General features: G+C 34.8%; 1 protein-coding gene across 39 annotated transcripts in view; it reads right to left on the reverse strand.

Annotated features, from left to right (window-relative positions):
* Nucleotides 1–20,875, reverse strand: part of RIMS2 (regulating synaptic membrane exocytosis 2) — a 614,217-nt gene that overhangs the window by 112,816 nt on the left and 480,526 nt on the right. For 15 of the 39 annotated variants that reach the window (XM_047088888.1, XM_047088884.1, XM_047088889.1 and 12 more), the window contains one exon: nt 16,553–16,725. The exons of 23 other annotated variants lie outside the window; for them this stretch is intronic. In XM_047088888.1, coding sequence (XP_046944844.1) covers nt 16,553–16,725 — 173 coding nt within the window. Of the gene's footprint in view, nt 1–15,434; nt 15,687–16,552; nt 16,726–20,875 lie in introns of all 39 variants that reach the window. One more of the 39 variants, XM_047088882.1, reaches the window with a different exon arrangement.

The following is a 20,875-nucleotide window of genomic DNA, read 5'->3' on the forward strand; positions in this document are numbered from 1 at the left end:
GCAATGATGTGGATGGAGCTAGAGAGTGTTACACTAAGTGAAATAAGTTAGAGAAAAACAAATACCATATGATTCCAATCATATGTGGAACTTAAGAAACAAAACAGATGAACATAGGGGGGGAAAAAAGAGAGAGGCAAACCATAAAGCAGACTCTTAACCAAAGAGAACAAAATGAGGGTTGCTGAAGGGGAGGTGTGAGGAAGGGCTAAATGGGTGATGAGGATTTAGGAGGGCAATTGTGATGGGTGTTGTATGGAAGTGATGAATCATTAAATCCTACACATGAAACTAATATTACACTGTATGATAACTAACTGGAATTTCAATAAAAACTTGGGAGCAAAAAGAGAGAAGCACTACATTAAAATTTTAAGAATGAGTCACTAATAAGAAAAATGATAATCAAGAAGAGGTAATATGGTGATTAAATATTTCATAGCACTTCAAGGATTAGTGGGAAAAGGCATTCAATTTAATCTAATTATTTGGTATTTAAATTTTTTTTAATGTTTATTTATTTTTGAGACAGAGAGAGACAGAACATGAATGGGGGAGGGTCAGAGAGAGGCAGACACAGAATCTGAAGCAGGCTCTAGGCTCTGAGCTGTCAGCACAGAGCCCAAAATGGGGCTCGAACTCAGGGACTGTGAGATCATAACCTGAGCCGAAGTCGGATGCTTAACCGACTGAGCCACCCAGGCGTCCCAACTAATTATTTGGTATTTAAAAGTCTTTATACTTTAGAATTATCTTTTCCATTCATTATCTAAGTTCAATGGATTTAATGAAAAGCCACATTTTAAAAAATTACTGAAATAGGTAGGTAGGCATTGATCCATCTATTTATTCTTCAACAAATATTTGTTGAAGACCTGCACTAAACTAGGCAGTGTTGTAGGCAGTGCTAAGACAGATGAAAACTCTGCTCCCATGAAGCTAAGATTTTAGTATCCCCTAAATATGATTGTGCTCTGTGAGAAGTATGCGTAAATCACAGATTCTTCTTATTTTGTACAGGTCAAACCTAAATTCTACATTTATTTCATTAGAGCAGCATAAGAATCCTAAACCGGGAGAATCCTCATCTCAAAATGTAACTAATCAGATCTGCTCTATCAGTCTCTCAAATATACTATCAATACCTCATGATATGCACATGCACACATGTACGCAGAGATATATATAACATACATATGATGTATGGATATACCACATTGCACATTAATATGTAAATACATATTTGTATGTGTTACATGTAAAAATTTTTTTTGACCAGTATTCCATAAATATATGGAATAACAGTGTTATTTATTAAAAGAATGATAACAATAAAGTGGTGAAGACTTTGAAAGTATAATTGGACAATGAAGTAGTTACATATTGAATTTAAAGTGAGTCTATAAATATCTCCCTTATAATATTCACTTGTTATATTGACAGACCTTGATGAATATATATCCTTAAACATAAGAGAATTTTCTTGTGTCTCCTACATAATATGTGTAATTAATTCTTTTAATGAAGAGGGTGTATTCTAACAATTAGTAGAAATAGTAAAGTTTAATGGTGTGTTAGAATATTAGCCATGGGAGTCACAGACTACACTAAATAACAATGTAAGGCCAACTCTAAGTCTAGAAAATTAGAAATAAGCAAGCCTTCAGTTCAGAGCAAGATGGAATGCTTCACAAAGAATGACATTGGGAAAGTGAGAGTTCCACTAAGCATGTGCTAGCGTGTGGCACACACACACACATACATGTACATACATATGTATATACATGTAGACATGACATCAGTGGAGCTCCACAGCTGTATGTACTAGCCTTTGATGTCAGCAACTAACAGTCCAAGCAGATAGAAAAGGAAAGAAAGGTAGAAATGGGCCATCTATCAACTCCATCTTGATAGTAAGACTGAAATGCTTTGTTTGAAGTGATTTCCTGAACAAGAGACAGGGCGCATTAAATTTTAAAATGTACAGGAAAAGCCAGCAAAAATTATAAATGCTCATGACATTTGTTGAATTCTTTAAGCTATTTTTATGCATCCCCTCTATTAGTGTCATTACTTAAGAGATAAGTCTTAGATTCCTTGGACAACACTTTTCCTCTTTGTCAGATTTGTGTGTTCCTAGTTGATTTTACAATTCTTTTCCTAGTCCCACCTGTCTGCATCTTTAGGAACAAAATCAATCCCTATTAGTAAGTTTTCTCAGTTCCAAGGATCTCTTCTGGGAAATTCCAAATTTTGCACCTTAATTCTATGCTTAAGCTCAGCAAGAATAAACATATTTATTTCACTGAGAGAATACAAGCCAAAGTTAGGAATGAAAAATGAATGCATGCCATTGAATTTAAAGCATATTTCCCAGAATAAAATTTGAAAGTATTACATTAAAATAATCCATCATAAGGTTTAGGAAATGCTGGCTTAAACACAACTTTATTACAGAACTTCTCAGAAGCTGATACAGACTATGAATCTTGAAGAGAAGGATAGTATGTATACGGGTTTACTAACTTTGTTGACCTTAAAACCATTTATTTTTTAAGCATTAGCTCATGGGGTTAATTTTCTGGAAATATACTTGGAAAGCAATGATTGAAAAGATTCAATTTTGTGTTTCTAGGTATTCACACTTCATAATCTTGCCTTGCTAACTGATTTTAAGTACAGACCCTTTCAGATTTACATGGCAGGAAGATTTAAAAAATAACTATTAGGAAAACCTAGGAGTCCCAAGCGCAAAATAATATGAATGTTTTAATTACTGTAGTTTTTAGATTTTAAAAGCCTTATGTTTGGTTTGCATTAGAGCTAAGAACAACTGTTTTTTTTTTTTTAATTTTTTTTCAACGTTTTTATTTTTATTTTTGGGACAGAGAGAGACAGAGCATGAACGGGGGAGGGGCAGAGAGAGAGGGAGACACAGAATCGGAAACAGGCTCCAGGCTCCGAGCCATCAGCCCAGAGCCTGACGCGGGGCTCGAACTCACGGACCGCGAGATCGTGACCTGGCTGAAGTCGGACGCTTAACCGACTGCGCCACCCAGGCGCCCCCAACTGTTTTTTTTTTTAATGTTTATTTATTTATTTTGAGAGAGAGAAAGTGCATGTGAGTGGGGAGATTGGCAGAGAGAAAGGAAGAAAATCCCAAGCAGGCTCCATGCTGTTAGTGCGGAGCCCAACACAGGGCTCGATCTCACAAACCATGAGATCATGACCTGAGCGGAAATCAAGAGTCGAATGCTTAACAAATTGAGCCACCCAGGCACATCGAGAACAACTGCTTAACAAAGTTTCTCAAATATGTTCTTAGGCTATTAATTCAGAAAGACTTTTTAAATGGTTAGAGGCTTATAAGAAATAATGGATTTTTTTTCTGTAGACGTTTTCCTATCTGTACAATGCTGAAAGTCACCTGTCTCTTCTTGCTTCAATTTATTTGTTTGAAAGGACTTCCATGGTGAAGTAGGAGGAACATTAGACTTTGATGTCAAAAGATATAATTTCTGTCACTACTGTGACGTTTAAATTATTTTAATATTGGGCAGTTTAGATAACCTTTTGTAACTTCCATTTTCCATATTTCAAAGTTGGTAGGGAGCTTTAAATGAAATAATTAAGTGGGTTATTAAAATGATGTGCTAAGAGGGGAAGTATTATCAAATCACATATTAAAGTTATTTTTCATACCTTTACTTATTATAACCATTTATTTACTTCTCGATCTCCCCTCTAGACTTTAAGCTCTTTGAGGGAAAGAACTAGGTCTTGTCAACCAGTATTTCCCCCATTTTAGCAGAGGATCTGGCATACGAAGATGCTCAATTATACTTGAATAATGGCAATTTAAGGAATAAAACCACTTAAACTCCAATACTCTTAAAGGTCAACCATAGCAAACTATGAAACAACCTTACAAACACTTTCAGGAATCTCTACCATATTACTTTGTGAAATTATCTTGTGATGAAATCTTTTTGGTATTTTGGAAATTATTTTCTCTTGTACAAAATAGAAGATGGATATACCTTATCCTGAATTACCTGTCAAAGTGTTATAGGAAAGTTTCTATGAAATATGCAGTTGAAAAAAGTCAAAAAGAGTGAGAATTTTTACATTTATTTTTCCTCTCCTTTCTTTTTCTTTCTTTCGTAATCTCTACCATTTATCAAATGCTTATCATGTGCCAGGAATGCGAGAAATTCGGTTAAAAGCTGTAAGGATACACTGTCATTGAACTTTCATGACAGCCCTGTGAGAAAGTTACTATTATTATCTCCAATATAATATTGAAAAGTGTGGTTTTTATTTGCCTGCATTTATATTGTTAGGAATTGACAGAACCAGGATTCAATCCAGTTCTGTCCGAATCCAGAGCTAAGTTTTAACATTATGCTATATATTATCTTTCATGTATATTTTCTGAGGATTTGTGTGTAATTTATTATAATACTAAAAATAAACTTTGGATGATGATAAATGATGATTATGCTTACTATGAGTCACTGTATCGTGGCATCACGTTCTTATTCACAAACTCTGCAAAGCAAGCCAGCTGAATCCCCCATGTGTCAAACTGACAACTATATCTCTGCATAGGGCAGGTGCACCGTGCAAAGCAGTAATTCATACTCCATGATAAACAGAAATAGTAAAGTAAGTTGGTGAATTCACAGATTTTTTTTTTGAAAATATGCAGTACTCTCCAGACAACTTCAATATTAAGTCTTATATATCTTTTCAAAATTGTCCTGTCTATTTAAAATATCTTGATAGGAAGACTCAGACGACTAATTTACAAGTTTCCTTATTTTTGTCATCCTAATGATAATCACTATTTGATACGTAAAAATCCTATATGAAGTCTGACAAGGGTGGGAGAAAAACATATAAGAAAACATAACAAAAGGGTTCCCTAAGGTAGTATTTAAAGGTCAGACAAACTAACATCCATCTAATGTACCCAAAAGAATAGTTTGAAATGAATTCTAAAATCCTCTTGAAAGCTGCAAAGATGAGAGAAATAACTATTCATCATATTCAAATCATCAAACCAACCCACCACCAACTATATCTGTCCGAAATGGAATATAATATCTCATAAAACAAATTCCTAGGAAATAAATTCCACTGAATTGAGGTTTATTTCCACTGGGGAACAAATGACCTCCTGGACTATTTAAAAACTTTTGTCAAAGGAGACTAAGATTAACATGCTGAGTATTGCACTAGGTCAGAAGCACCATGTTGGAAGCCCTTCATACCACTAAATTTTCACTGCTTTATTACAATCTTACTTCTTCATATATCCCTACACTAACTTTTATTGTGTGTCTACTTTGTGTGGGTTATTGTAGATACTGGGAGGTAAGACAATAAAAAGATAAAAATGATGGATAACCTACCTCAAAAGGCTAACTAACCAATGGTCAATTATAGTAGATTAAATGGATACAAAATTAACTACATTCAGAAGAGGAAAATGAATACCACAAGAGAAACTGTTCTTGTAAAAAAAAAATAGTAGATAAATTGTGAAGGAAGAGAAGAGATGGTGTTTCTTAGATGAATTTATATTTGAGTTGGGTATTGAAGGATGGGTAGGTACTCTACTCATAAACAGAAAAGAAGAAGCCATAATTCAGGCACAAGAATCAACATGAGCATATATACACAGAAGTATAAATGCAAGAGCCTGTAAGGAGAAAGATCCATAAGTGTGAAAGGCTGAAGTCAAAATAAGGCTAAAATAGGAAGACTGAAAAGCTGTAATCATCAAGACAGTGTGGTATTGGAACAAAAACGGACACATAGACCAATGGAATAGAAGAGAGACCCCAGAATCAGACCCACAAATGTATGGCCAACTAATCTTTGACAAAGCAGGAAAGAGCATCCAATGGAAGAAAGAGTCTCTTTAACAAATGGTGCTGGGAGAACTGGACAGCAACATGCAGAAGGTTGAAACTAGACCACTTTCTCACACCACTCACAAAAATAAACTCAAAATGGATAAAGGACCTGAATGTGAGACAGGAAACCATCAAAACCCTAGAGGAGAAAGCAGGAAAAAACCTCTCTGACCTCAGCCACAGCAATTTCTTACTTGACACATCTCCAAAGGCAAGGGAATTAAAAGCAAAAATGAACTATTGGGACCTCATGAAAATAAAACGCTTCTGCACTGCAAAGGAAACAATCAACAAAACTAAAAGGCAACCGATGGAATGGGAAAAGATATTTGCAAATGACATATCAGATAAAAGGCTAGTATCCAAAATCTTTAAAGAACTCACCAAACTCCACACCCAAAAAACAAATAATCCAGTGAAGAAATGGGCAGAAGACATGAATAGACACTTTTCCAAAGAAGACATCCAGATGGCCAACAGACACATGAAAAGATGCTCAACATCGCTCCTCATCAGGGAAATACAAATCAAAACCACACTCAGATATCACTTCACACCAGTCAGAGTGGCCAAAATGAACAAATCAGGAGACTATAGATGCTGGCAAGGATGTGGAGAAACGGGAACCCTCTTGCACTGTTGGTGGGAATGCAAACTGGTGCAGCTGCTCTGGAAAACAGCATGGAGGTTCCTCAAAAAATTAAGAATAGATCTTCCCTGTGACCCAGCAATAGCACTGCTAGGAATTTACCCAAGGAATATGAGTGTTGATGCATAGGGGCACTTGTACCCCAATGTTTATAGCAGCACTTTCAACAATAGCCAAATTATGGAAAGAGCCTAAATGTCTACCACCTGACGAATGGATAAAGAAGACGTGGTTTATATATACAATGGAATACTACTTGGCAATGAGAAAGAATGAAATATGGCCATTTGTAGCAATGCGGACGGAACTGGAGGGTATTATGCTAAGTGAAATGAGTCAAGCAGAGAAGGACAGATACCATACGTTTTCACTCATATGTGGATCCTGAGAAACTGAACAGAAGACCATGGGGGAGGGGAAGGGGGAAAAAAGAGTTACAGAGGGGGAGGGAGGCAAACCATAAGAGACCCTTAAATACTGAGAACAAACTGAGGGTTGATGGGGGGTTGGAGGGAGGGGAAAGTGGGTGATGGGCATTGAGGAGGGCACCTGTTGGGATGAGCACTGGGTGTTGTATGGAAAACAATCTGACAACAAGTTATATTTAATATAAAAAAATCAAACTTTTACATGTTAAATTTGTTCATCCTGAGGGATATCTAGAGTTCTATTTGGAGTCACTAGCTTTGAATATCGCATTTAATGCAGAATAACAGCTGTAGGGGCACCTGGGTGTCTGAGTCAGTTAAGCGTCTGACTCTTGATTTCGGCTTGGGTCATGATCTCACAGTCAGTCATGAGATCGAGCCCTGGATTGGACTATGTGCTGAGTGTGGAGCCTGCTTGGGATTCTCTCTCCCTCTCTCTCTCTCTGCCTCTTCCCCACTCACGCTTTCTCTCTCTCAAAATAAATAAATAAGCTTAAAAAGAAAAGAATAACAGCTGTAGATTAATTGTCCTTACGGGCTTGTAAAAACAAATATTAAATATGATGGGAACTAATGTGGCAGTTTTTTCTGCTCTTATTTTGTATGGAGAGAGTCATTCCCATTTAATTATTTCTCTACTTTCACGCTAAATTTATTTTACTCTCTAACATGCAGCACGTGGGGAAAATGTTTGAAATAAATGTTTAAAAAGAGCATAAAAATTAATTTTATCCATTATAGCAGACAAGTCTATAGAAACATTATTTACCTATAATCAATGGTGGAAATGCCAGAAAACAAAAGTTCCATATATAAATGAAGGCTAATAGACATTTTAAATGTATATAACCTTAAATTGCTCTTCTAACCAATGTGAAATTTGTAAAAATGAATCTGTGTGGGCCTCTGAATAAAATTTTCTGGTGACAACAGAATAAAATAAACCAGTTACCACAGAAATACAAACTAACAAAATTTCTAATAATGATTACATTACAAAGTCAATTAAATTTTATAAGTCTCTTAAAATTTATGTAGGATGTGGGAGTAAAGGTTAATCAACGCTGAGCTCCGATATCATAGCAAAGAACAGAGATGCGGTACTGAAGGATAAATACTATGTGTTAGCTGAAAGGAATACCCTAAAAATGTGGTGGCCCCAACAGCAGAGCAAAAGCCCGGTGGCTCCACGACAAAGCTATACTCTTATTACTCATTCTAAACCCTTTTACTCTCGTCACCAAAACAATCTATATCTTGTCTTAACTAAAACCTGGTACTGCCTTGGACATACTGCTTCCCCTGAAGTCCTCTCTAATGACAATTACTTATCCTTTTTCATAGGTTGTAATATTTCTTTTTTTTTTATTTTTTTCAATGTTTATTTATTTTTGAGACAGAGAGAGACAGAGCATGAACGGGGGAGGGTCAGAGACAGAGGGAGACACAGAATCTGAAACAGGCTCCAGGCTCTCAGCTGTCAGCACAGAGCCCAATGCGAGGCTCGAACTCACAGACCGCGAGACCATGACCTGAGCCGAAGTCAGACACTTAACCGACTGAGCCACCCAGGCGCCCCATAGGTTGTAATATTTCTAACTACTGGTTACTTTTTTGGGAAAGTTTCTCTTCTACTTTGACTTAAAAGCTTAACTTATCTTTTTGCAGCTTATGACTTCTGGCTATGCCAACATACACTTCTCCTTTTCTGCCCCTTTCTTTATATCATCTAGTGACCTCATGGCTATTGACTCATTCACTCAAGTATTTAGGAGCTAGCTAGGTCTTCTTTTCAATTCTCAATTTTACCATAATTCTATCAGACTTACATATTCATTAAGAAGGTCTAGCCAACTGCTTCATAATTCCAAAACTTATATATCTCTATTTACCTTCACCTTTTACTCTTTTCATCACTCTGTTCTACTTGCTCCAATGGCTATGTCTTAGAATTTGCTAACTAATGAAATAGCTTCACCACACAATCTTGAGTTTCAGTGTCATACTCTAAACCTCTCACCCATCCGGTTTCCTAAATTTGCTTTTGTACTAAATGGTATAGTTTTCCAACTTTTTAATTTCTCTACACTCTCCTAGTCTACCAGTTCCTGTCTTGACTTTTCTTCCTTCTTGTCTAGCATTGACATTTACATAATGCTGTAATTTCTTTCCATTGCTGTTTTTCCAACAGCCCTGTCCATCAAAATTCCCATTCTCCACAAATGCTACAATCTGACTTCTGTACCTACAATTGGATCAGCTCAGTTGTGCTAGAAAAGAACACGCTACTCTCCTTGCTGGTGTGTCTTGGACTTGTCCCTCAGTTGGATCTATGGAACTATTCATCAACCCTTTAATTTGTCCTCCATCTGCTACTTTTCCTATTTTCTTCAGCAATTCTTCCAAATCTTCAAATCCAATCTCCAATTCAGCCTCCAAACTTTTATATTCTGCCTCTTATGTGTTTGAGAAAATTATGACCATCAGGTAGTGATGACCACTTCCCACTCCCAATCTAAACACTTACCTATTTTCCTATCTGTCTTTTTTCTGGTTTGAGCCAATCCATCTATGCTTCTGACCCAAACCCCTCCTGCATCTTCAGGGTCCCACTCTAGTTAATCTGTGCATTTTCAGTACTTTATCTTCAAACGCTCCTTCCCTTCAGACCATATATGTGATCAAATCTCAAATCTCTCACTGTCAGGGATCTACTATGGAGACTGTGAAGTCATAAACACACCCAAGATTTACCACAAATGGAAAATAATACGATGGACAATCAGTTAACTCAAGAGAATAGTTCATTTACTGATTAACAGTCTTTGATATATATAGAGTTCACAGTTTCAGGCCAACACTTATATTTACATGCAAAGGAGAAATTTGGGGCTATAAAAAAAAGAGAACAGAAAATCAATACCTTTTCCTGAGAATAACGTCTGTGTTTTATTCATCTTAAGAACCCTGGTGATGTGGGGGCGCGTGGATGGCTCAGTCGGTTGAGTGTCTGACTTCAGCTCAGGTCATGATCTCACTGCAGGAGAGTTTGAGCCCCCCCGTTGGGCTCTGTGCTGACAGCTCATAGCCTGGAGCCTGCTTCAGATTCTGTCTCCCCCTCTCTCTGCCCCTCCTCTACTGTGTCCTCTCTTTGTCTCTCTCTCTCTCAAAAATAAATAAACTTAAAAAAATAAAAGAACCATGGTGATGTGAAAAATGTATGCAAGAATTTTTTAAAAACAGAGATAAACATTTTAGGGAAAGGTAGCTCTGAAGGAGAAATGGAATAGAAAAAAATATGATGGACAAACTAAACTCTAAACAAAGTATCATCTGCATTTATCACTACTATACTCATTTATTGAAGAAGCCACATACAGATTCATTTTTTTTGCAGATAATTTTGAGCATTTTAAAATGTTTGTGGAGTTTTTTTGTATTTTTTGAGTTTTTCTTTTTTTTTAAGTAGGTTTCACATCCAGCGTGGAGCTCAACATGGGGCTTGTGCTCACGACTCTGAGCTCAAGAATCAGATGCTTGACCCACTGAGCCACCCAGGCGCCCTATTTTTTTGAGCATTTTTAAAGATATAATTCCAAAATTCATCTTTTTAAAGTATATAATTCACAAATGAACTACTTCAGAGAAATTGACTACTCATTTTTTATGCTATTATAATGAGCTCAAAAAGATAAAAATTTTCTACTAAACTAATCTTCATAAGAGATAACAGATTAATTTATGGAAGCGGAAATAGGATTAGGAAGAAATTGACATATTTCAGAAATGAGTTAGCATCAGAATCAATAAGATTTGGTGACTGGAGGCCAGGAATTATGTTCAATGGAGAAAGACTAGTAAAGAGTGATGTGCAGGTTGCTACTTGGGCAAATGTGAGAACATGGGTACCGAGAACTGGGAAAGAGAGTACAAATGGAAAAGCAGGTCATTCACTTTGGTTGCTTGTTTGGTGAAGGGTGTGATGAATTTAATTTCACATGTTGAGCTTGGTGTGTCTCCTGGACAGACAAGAAGATGGACAGAAGAGGACTGGATGGATCTGGCAGTTGAGTAAGAAAGAGATCTTGGCTGGAGGTACAGATTTGGAAGTTATTAACATATAGATGCTACTTGAAGCCATGGAATTGAAGTGCACTGACAAGACAGACTGTGTAGAGTAAAAAAGGGGGGGGGACCCCCAGGATGACATCCTGGAAAATATCAACATAAAAGCATACAGAAAGCTCACAGAAAACACCAAGTTGACCAAAGAGATGAATGCAGAGTTAAAGGAGTGTACAATTACAGAAACTCAGAGAAAAAAGCATTTCAAGAAGAAGAGAATGGGAATGGGGTCAAATTCTAAAAGTCTACACAATAAAATATGAAAATGGTTAAGATTTAGTACCATATGTAACTTGAGGCAGTTTCAACAAAAAGTTTCAGAACTCAAAATTATAGTAAAATAGAAGTAGAAAAGCAAAGCCTCAACAAGGAGGCAAAAGTGAGGTTGTCAATTATTATGTATAATATAATGTAGTTCAAGAAATTGAATGGAATTAGATTTTGGCTATGAACTTGAACTTCCTGATAGACTAGGTAAAGAGAACATACAATGGGCTGCACTGTTTTGTTTTCTGTAAAGCAGATATATCAATTGTTTAGGAGAAATATTCATAGAATTTTAAAAGAAAGTTTTCCATGGACTATTTTTAAAATGGATGAGTGGCCCTGGAGAAAATATCCTCAAAAATGAATTTACAGCTAATGCACAGTAATTCTATCTGGCAGTATCATTTAAGAACTCCCTACGAGCCACTTCTATTTAACATTGTAGTGATGGTCTTAGCCAGGTCAAATAATCAAGAAAAAGAAATAAAAGACATTTAGATTGGAAAGTAAGAAGTAAAACTATCTTTATTCCCAGATGACATGATCTCTTATATAGAATATCCTAAGGAATTACCAAAAATATTTTAGAGCTAATAACTGAAATGCAGCAAGGCTGTAGGATATAAGATCAATATACAAAAATAAATTGAATTTCTATATATTAGCAATGAACAGTTCTAAAAGGAAATTAATAAACAATTCCATTTACAGTAGCACCAAAAAATGCTTAGAATAAATTTAACAAAAAAGTGCAAGATGTGTACACTGAAAACTATAAAACATCATTGAAAGAAAGTTAAGAAAACATAAATAAATGGAACATCTCATGCTCATAGATTGCAAGATAATATTTTAAAATGGCAATAGACCCCAAATTAATCCAATTAAACAAATCCTAGTCAATATCTCAGCTGCTTCCCCACCCCCCCCAGTTGACAAGCTGATCTTAAAATTCATTAGGAAATAAAAGCAACCAAAAAGAAAGGATAGATAGCATCATAACCACCTGGGGTATTTGTTTTAAAAATGCAAATTCCTGGGCCCCACCCCAACTTACACAATGAAAATTCTAAGAGTGGTATTTACAAAATTTAAAGTTTCCTTTTCATGCACAATCAATAAACAGAGAAGTTACTGGAGCTTTTAAGATTTCAGTAGTATTAACTAGAAGATAGATAGCTTTAATGAGAAAGAAACAAAACAAAACACAGGATATCAGTAATACATAAGCAGAATGGCACAGTCCATCAGTACGCCATATGGGATGAGTTGGCACTCAAACATACTTCTAGAAAAATGAAAAAGTCAGCTTGGTCAATGGAGTACTAAATACTGATCACCTAAATGTTGGAAACATCTGCCAAATGATGGAAACTTATGTTGAGCTGTTTGTTCTACTAGTGGTTGGTTAGTCACAGAACCAATGATCTCTTGAGCTCAAGATAATAAAGGCAAATCATCAATCTAACAGAAGATGCTTACTTTCCTGGTGGCTGTGCACTATGTTCACGTAAACTATGGCAAGGCGTGTCAATCATCCATTCCTCTAACTGACAAGCAAAAAAGCCCAGACCAAGTAGGTAGGTTAATGTGACAGAGTCAGGATGAGGATTCAAGTATTTTATCCTGCTTGCCATTCTAAAAGTTATAAGAACTTTTAGCTAGACAATTTAGATGGCTAAAGTCACTTAAAATCAGCTCTTCATGAATATTTGAAATAGATGCCAAACTTTTTCCTTTAAAAAATGACCCTACCCCAAAAACATTCTCTTTAAAAAGAGAAATTATAATTCTCCAGCCTTTACAGACATGCCTGAGAAAACTAAAAATTTATAGGGAACAACTTTCTTGAATTTTTTCTTTTGGCTTGTATCCTTAGAACAAAACCTGGAGGAATAGATGAGTCTCATTTGATTGTAAAGTTACCAATATTGTTGGTTTTGATAATACCATACTTTTCAGTACTTGTTTTTTCTATCTTCCATTGCAGATTTACTAAAGATATCCTCCTTTCTGTGCCAAATTCCTTCCTCAAATATGCTTGTGAATTTGTTTAGGTATACTGATGGCATTTTTTTGGGGGGATATGAGCTATCCTTAAATGTCCACTCACACAAGGCTAAGAAAATGATTCACTCTCAGGCTTAGATATTTAGAAATGCTTAATTTCATTTCTATCCCCAGTTTTTAGTATAGTGCTTGAGATGTTTTCTGAATAAGTTTTGGTTGAATAAATGATTTCCCCTTACCTGTGAAAACTTCTTTTTTTTCCTGAGCCAGCTTACCACATATATATGGTATATAATCAGCAAATGTATAGAGATATAAAATTTAGAACATACTCACATGGATATAGAGTGAGAAAAAATATTTTCAGTGGTTAACATAATTTTGTATTTTCTAGAGTTTACCAAAAAATCATTAATGATATAGGGGTTTAATCAGGCTTACATACATATATGAGTATAAATATCTAAATATGAATATATTTATTAACCAACTTTGAAAAATTTTATATTTAAATATTTAATGAACCTTTTTGAATTTACTTTTTGCTATTCATTTCCTACTTGTATATTCAGAAAAGACATCCTCTAATGTGACTACTAGACCACAAACAACATAATTCTGTATCATGCAATGATATCTAATTACTGTAATGAAAAGAGCAACTATAATGGATTTGCTTCATTGCAGTCGCTGTGTTAATATTAAGTTCTAACAATGTTATAAATACTTAAGCTCTGAAGTCATATGTTTTTCCTGTATAAAACTTGCATAACTGCTCAAAAGGCATAAAATGTCAGTGGTGTATTATGGAATAAGATTATTTGTTTTGACTCAATAAGATTATAAGTTTTGACTCAAATCACAACATGCCAAACTTAGGATCCCTCTTAGGTTTAATATCTGTTATACAGGAAATTTCATAGATCACAGATATAATTAAATATACCAATCTGAGACAAAAAGTGAAGTGTCATAGACTAAACCACTGAATTGTATACTGATGGGGTAAAAAACTGCCCCAATTATCTTTCTTATTAATCATAGTATGTACAAAATGAGACTGCGTTTAAATATAATAATGCAAAGTTTGACTTATAACAGGGTGTGTTTATCAAGCCAACCATGTACTAACAAATAAAATTCTGGATTGACAGCTAGAAACCCAAACTCCTCTAAGATGGACATGATTTGCAATTCTTGGTCTCTGAGAAATGTAATTACAGAAACCTCATCTCCTCAGGCAGAAAAAGGAGGTTTACTGTGTATTTGTGCTGACTTTCAGTACAGCACTGTGAAGATAGCTTCAGACTCACTTGGTGCCTGTGTTATGAAAATGAAAACATAGTTGTTTTTATACCTTGCTGCTTATGTTTCCTCCTTTCTTTCCTGTCCAAAGTTCCTTCTCTGGCAGTTTCTCTAGCTGCCTGAATTTTTAGAGGGACTTAACCCAACGTGTTTGCTTTCTAATAAACCCTGGGGCGTCTATCCTTTCTTTTCAGAGTATCAAAGAGCACTGCCCCTGATTCGCAATCTTCCTCAGTGTTCAAAACTAGGCTAGAACCCACCAGAAAACTAAGAAGAAGCAAGGGAGCCAGAGACCAAATAAAGCTTACGTTCTACTAGCAAATTTGCCAATCGTTTTAAAAGTTTGCTTCCAGTGTATAATATTTTTTATGAAGTAGGCTAAGTTTTTTCAGGCCCTTCAGAATCTCATTTTAAAAATTTTGACTCTACAAATGGAGAAGATATGCAGCAATTAACGCTAAAGGAACTAAGGGAAATTTACATTTGATTCAGCTGGTCATAAAGAAAATTGAATAAATCAGACCCTCAGAGTTAGTGGATATAAATTAAAGGCTGTTTCATTAAATATTTGATAATAATTTGCAATATATGAATCAGTTGTATTAGAAGCTAAATAGATAAAACGCAAGAAAATAAACCAAATGTAAATGGCAAAATAGTCTTTAGAGCTAGGACAAAGGGCTACATTACTAATGGGAAGTGTCTACAAAAATAAGCAAACTTTACCTGTCATCATCTTGTGAAAATCGTCTTTGCAAATCCTCTTTATTCCACTGTTCTTTTTCTTTCCCTTGCTCAGGTATATCTTGTGCTTTTTCCTCGTCTCCTGATTCTCTGTTTTTCTCCTTATTACTTGTGTTTGTGATCTCTGTCCCTTTCTCATTCTCATTAAGTCTTTCTTGCTTTACCTCTTCCTCCTCATGAACTATCTCTTCGTGTTTATCCCCTTCTTGCCCTCCCTCTTCTACTCCCTTTGGCCTTTTGAAAGCAACACAAATCGAAGGCATGCAAATAAACACAAACAAGAAAGAAAAAGTCAAGAAAAAAATGCATATGAAATTAAACAGAAATGTAATGAAAACTACTAAAAACATAAATAAAAATTACATCTTTTAAACATTGAATACTTTTCTTTCCAGTGTATACCAGAAGTAAGCACTGTGTAAGCAACACTTAGTCATAATTGTTTTTATAGCATATTTTCCTGTCACAAAGTTGCATGGAAAAAGGTGATTTTTTTTCTGATGTAATGGGAGTAAAGAAATAAATTAGCTTAGGTGCCCATCAAATCTATAGGTCAGGTGATAAGTGAAAATTATAGTAACATATGCTACATTTACAAATTTTCTTGAGAGGCTGAGGAATTTCCCATGCCCTCATAATGGTGTCAGGAGAATGGGAGACCATCCTACTAAAAAAGTAATACTCTTATGTATTCTGAATCATGGAAGTATATTCAGCTAGGTAAAAAGCCCTCCAAAATATCATTTTTCATATTCCTTGGAACATTAAAAAATTCAAGTCTTCACTTACCCATCACTTTCATTTCAGTAAAGACAGAATAGTAACAGAATTACTTTCTGAATAGCAAACATGAAAAAAAGAACTAATGATATCATATCAAGTAGCCTAGTAAGAAAAATGTTATATGTTCTATAAAACTTCTCTGTGCCAGTAGTCTGAATATAGACCAAAATACAATGCAAAGCGGTATGTTCAGAAGTTCTTCCTGTCTTCATGACACATAGTAACCTTTTGAAGGAAATGATTTTATGTTTACCCAAAGAAAATCAAAGACCTAAAATACGTTGAAAAGAATTTCCTGCCAAAATCCCCTTACTCACCTGATTTTCTTGTTTCCTCTTGGCCGTTCTGATTGGACGGACATGTAGCTTGTGCTACTGAAACGAGAAGCACTACTAGTCCTGGAAACCGCGGATATATCACTTACATCACTGTCCGAAGATTTAGTGGAAATATTATCTGCCCCTCTATGAGGATCCCATCCTGATCGGTACTGTTAACACAGATTGACAAACACGCAGAGGTTGTCAGTATTACTGCACAAAGCAATTATTAGCTTCTCCTACTTCAGCACTTTAATTGTCCACAGAGGATACTGCAAAACCCCACTCAGTGGCATAGAAAACAAAAGTGAATGGCAATTATCCTAAAAGAAAAATTCAATTTATATGAAACCCTTGTTTTTAGCAAAGGCAATTAGAGCATTTTCACCCCCCCCCCCCCCATGAAGGCCATTAAAACAGTTTCACAATAGCAATGGCCCCAGGGAAGAACATTTAGGTGAAATCTGGGAAATAAACATAACATAAGGAAGCAGAATTGTTTTATTCTGTACAAAATTTGAAAAAAAAAAGTGTGATAAGGTTGCCATTGTAACTTATAAAGACCAATTTTAGTAGCCACCAATGTTCTCTGAAATCCATTATGCTTCACTGAAAACCTAGAGATAATGTAAAATCTAATTATTAAAACACTAACTTTTGAACGGAAAGCCAAGAAAAAAGAGAGTTGAATTTTTGGGTGGTTGCTGGAATTTTGATGAATCCTAGAAATACTAGAAAAGTCATTATTATTTACAATAGTTCAAACTTCCTGGAATTGAAATAACCAAATAGTTATCTGACCCAGCCAGCATGCAGGGTGTTATGGGTGTTCAAATATTCTGGTAAGTTGAAAACCATCATAAATGCTTTATGTTAATGACATTTGGGGTGTAAAAAACAATAGACTTTGGAGTCTGGAAAACCTGGAGTAAGAAAAACTCTTACTAGCTAGGTAAACTTGAGCAAATTATTTAATCTTTAAAAGTCTGTTTATAAAATAACAGGGATAATATCTTCCTTTTGGGGTTTTGAAAATTAGAAATAATGCATGTCTGCTATCTAATAATACAAATAAATACAGTATTATAGCTGTATCATTACTAACTGATGGCTATTAATGGGTTAAGAGAATATCTGCCAATAGAGTTTTCTTTATTTATATGTACTTCAAACATAATGTTGAAACATCCTTATTTGGTCAGTTTTGCAATGGAGATTATTCTAAGCATAGATACTAGCAAATTTCACAAAGCCTTAGAAAGATGATTATCTTATATAAACAATTTACTGTGATTTGAAGAATCTTTACCTAATAAACCATCCTGTAAGAATAACAATTCACTGCAAATATTAGAGCGATATAAACATTCTGGCTAAGATAAATTGAATGGCAATAGGGTATAGTATAAACATTAAATCAGATTCAAATGATCTGGATTCTTTTCACCCCAGTATCTCTCGTGTCTAGTTATATATTTTTGAGTTAATAACTGATCCTTTTATTCAAATGTAAAATAAGGGAATTATTTTTAAGGCTCCATAAAATTTTAATAACCAAATCCTTAATCTAGAAATATACATTCAAATTAGGTGAGATATTGGCCTTTCTTAGTCCCTTTTAACTTCCCACTTTGTTGGATAAACTCTCACGTATCAAAAAAACATATACACTTAAGTTCTGCAAAACTTGCTGCCTTGTTTTCAGGAAGTATCTATGTAAATAGAAACCTCATGTTGATTTTAAAGGTAATTACTTATTTACAGTGAATTTATTTGGAGAACATTTGGTCCACGATATCTTTTTCAAACTGAAGCCACTTTAAAATAGTAAAAACAATTTAAGTGACAGTGTTTTCAGCCATTGTGTAGAATAACATTTCAATGGGTGGATCCAACATTATCTAAGTTAGCCAGTGCACACAAAAATGTACTGAAAGCAGATGAAAAACCCTAAATTTTAACTCTAGGAGGTGGTGAGAAATAGTAAGGTACAAAGAGCACACGCTTTGGAGTGAGACTGAATTGTTGATCTGAATTTTGGCCTCACAAATTATTAAGTTTGTAATCTTGGGCCAATTGCTTCTGTAAGTCCCAGTTCTGTATGTGTTAAAATACAGACCGCTGTACCCATTTCCTAGGTTTGCTGCAAGGATTAAGATAATGTATGTAAAAAACACTTGGCACAATATCAACATAGAACAAGTGTTTAATAAATGACAAATGATTATGACGATGATGGTGATGATGATTAGATAGTAGTTGAATACTGTTTCAGTATCAATTCCAGGTACATCTTCACTGAAAAAAATATTGGGTAGAACCAACAATGAATATATTATTTTAAGACTGCTCTAAGCTACAATAAGAATATAATCATTTCTACATATGTTCAAGAGATTCATTTCAGAACATATGTTTATAAAAAAATTAAAATATTAAAGCAAACTTTTCCACTGACTCCTAGTATGTCCTCAGGTCTCACCTTCCCCATTTGACCAGCTTCATCCACATCCCATGATCTTACCAGCGACTGCTGATTCCCAACTACAGGATGAGAAATAGCTTTATCTAGGCAGGAAATACATGACACTTCTTGACTGACACAGAAGATGCCACATTTTTAATATTTGTTTCTAGTACTTCATTTTGATATCCAAAGCCAACTTGCTCCTGTGTATCCCCTGTCTCCCTGATTGGTTCTTGTCTAATTGCTATGCCTTCATTTCTGAAACCTACATTTTACTTGACTTTTGTATTTCACTAGTTAGGATTCTGACTTTGCATACTCTAACCTTTGTCTTTTTAAGTTGTCATGACTTTTGCTTCTGTTGCTATGATTCATAGGTGCATACAGGCTAGCCTAAGGCTTAAGAATTTGGTTAAAAAAAACCACGTGGGGTACATTGCACGTATATTTGGTTAAGACCTCTTCGATAATCTAGTTTGCTCAGCTAAAATTTTGGAAATGAAAAATTTAAGGAAAGATAAGTTTCCACATACTATATTATAGTTTTATGCTTTTATAGAATTCAACATACTACTTCATGTTAAAGGGGTACGTGTGTGTATGTGTAAGTGTGTTCATGTCTAATTTTCATACCCTTTACTAGAATATAAGCTCCTGAAGGCCAGGATAATATCTTCCTTATTCTTGTAACTCTTTTAGCACCTAAGAGTCAAAGATTTAATTTAATTTAAACTCTATGCCTTAGTTTTCATACCAGTAAGATAAGGATAAATCCCTTTGTAAGGATTTTTGTGAGGAGGAAGAGACATGATACGTTTAAAATACTCAGTAGTGCGCTTAGCACATAGCAACTGCTCATTTCCAGTGCCTAAGCAGAAAGTTATTAAATAAAAAGACACTGAATGGAAAAGTTTATATAAAGAAAGTATGCAAATTAGTCAAAGCTCTAGTTTGATGATGATTCTACTACCTTCTCAAGGCTTGCATTAAGTGCATTTCTCTGTCTACTTCTAAGCAACTGATATGTTTACCTTTGGGGTATGGCTCAAGTTTCCATTACAAATTTACATATGATAAACAGAATGAGAAATACAGAAAGTGAGAAATAATGGGAAAAATATTTTTATAAATAAAACTTCAGAAGAACAGATTTTGAATATACTTAGAATATAATATCTTCATATATACATACAACTCCAAAACCCCCCAGAAATCAAAGTAATAAATGACCTAATACTAGAGTTAACCTTTAAAACAATTCATTTTTTAAAACAATTTCCTAACTATATTTTTTCTTTTCCTAAAGTATGGTAAACAAAAGTTTATAGTTTAACAGTGAGATAGAGGCAACTAAATTATTATTGTACCAAGGTAGTTATGAATGCAAATAAGTTCATTTATTTAGAAAATGGTTGGTGTTGTCTTGGCACTATACAATAAAAAATGTTTTCAACGATTAGCATGTATTAGTTTACAGCTGACAGATGAACAATGGATGATATGCTCACCATTCTCTTTAATGGAACGAAAACAAAGAAGATTTATTGCATAGGATTATACAATCTCAGCTGAAAATTGTGCCCTGATTGGGATCATTAAAATCTTGGAAGAGAGTAAGGAAGCTTTTCCCGACAGCATTTTGATGTTTTGTACATTACTATTAAGCACATCATGAACCAGAAAAATTTACAGGAAACTATTATTCTTCAGGATGTTCCAGACTCTAAAGAGTTCCTAAGTGGCCTAGAAAAGTTAATGTCCTCCCTATTTATCTAACATTAGTGGAAAGTAATAGCATATCATCAAAGCTCTATTAAAAGGAAAGTTATTATTAAAATTTTAGAATAATATTC

This window comes from Lynx rufus, unplaced genomic scaffold (assembly GCF_022079265.1).
Source record: "Lynx rufus isolate CCGP_SWC_20201006 ecotype Redwood Valley unplaced genomic scaffold, mLynRuf1.p SCAF_26, whole genome shotgun sequence".
In the NCBI taxonomy this organism is placed as follows: Eukaryota; Metazoa; Chordata; class Mammalia; order Carnivora; family Felidae; genus Lynx; species Lynx rufus.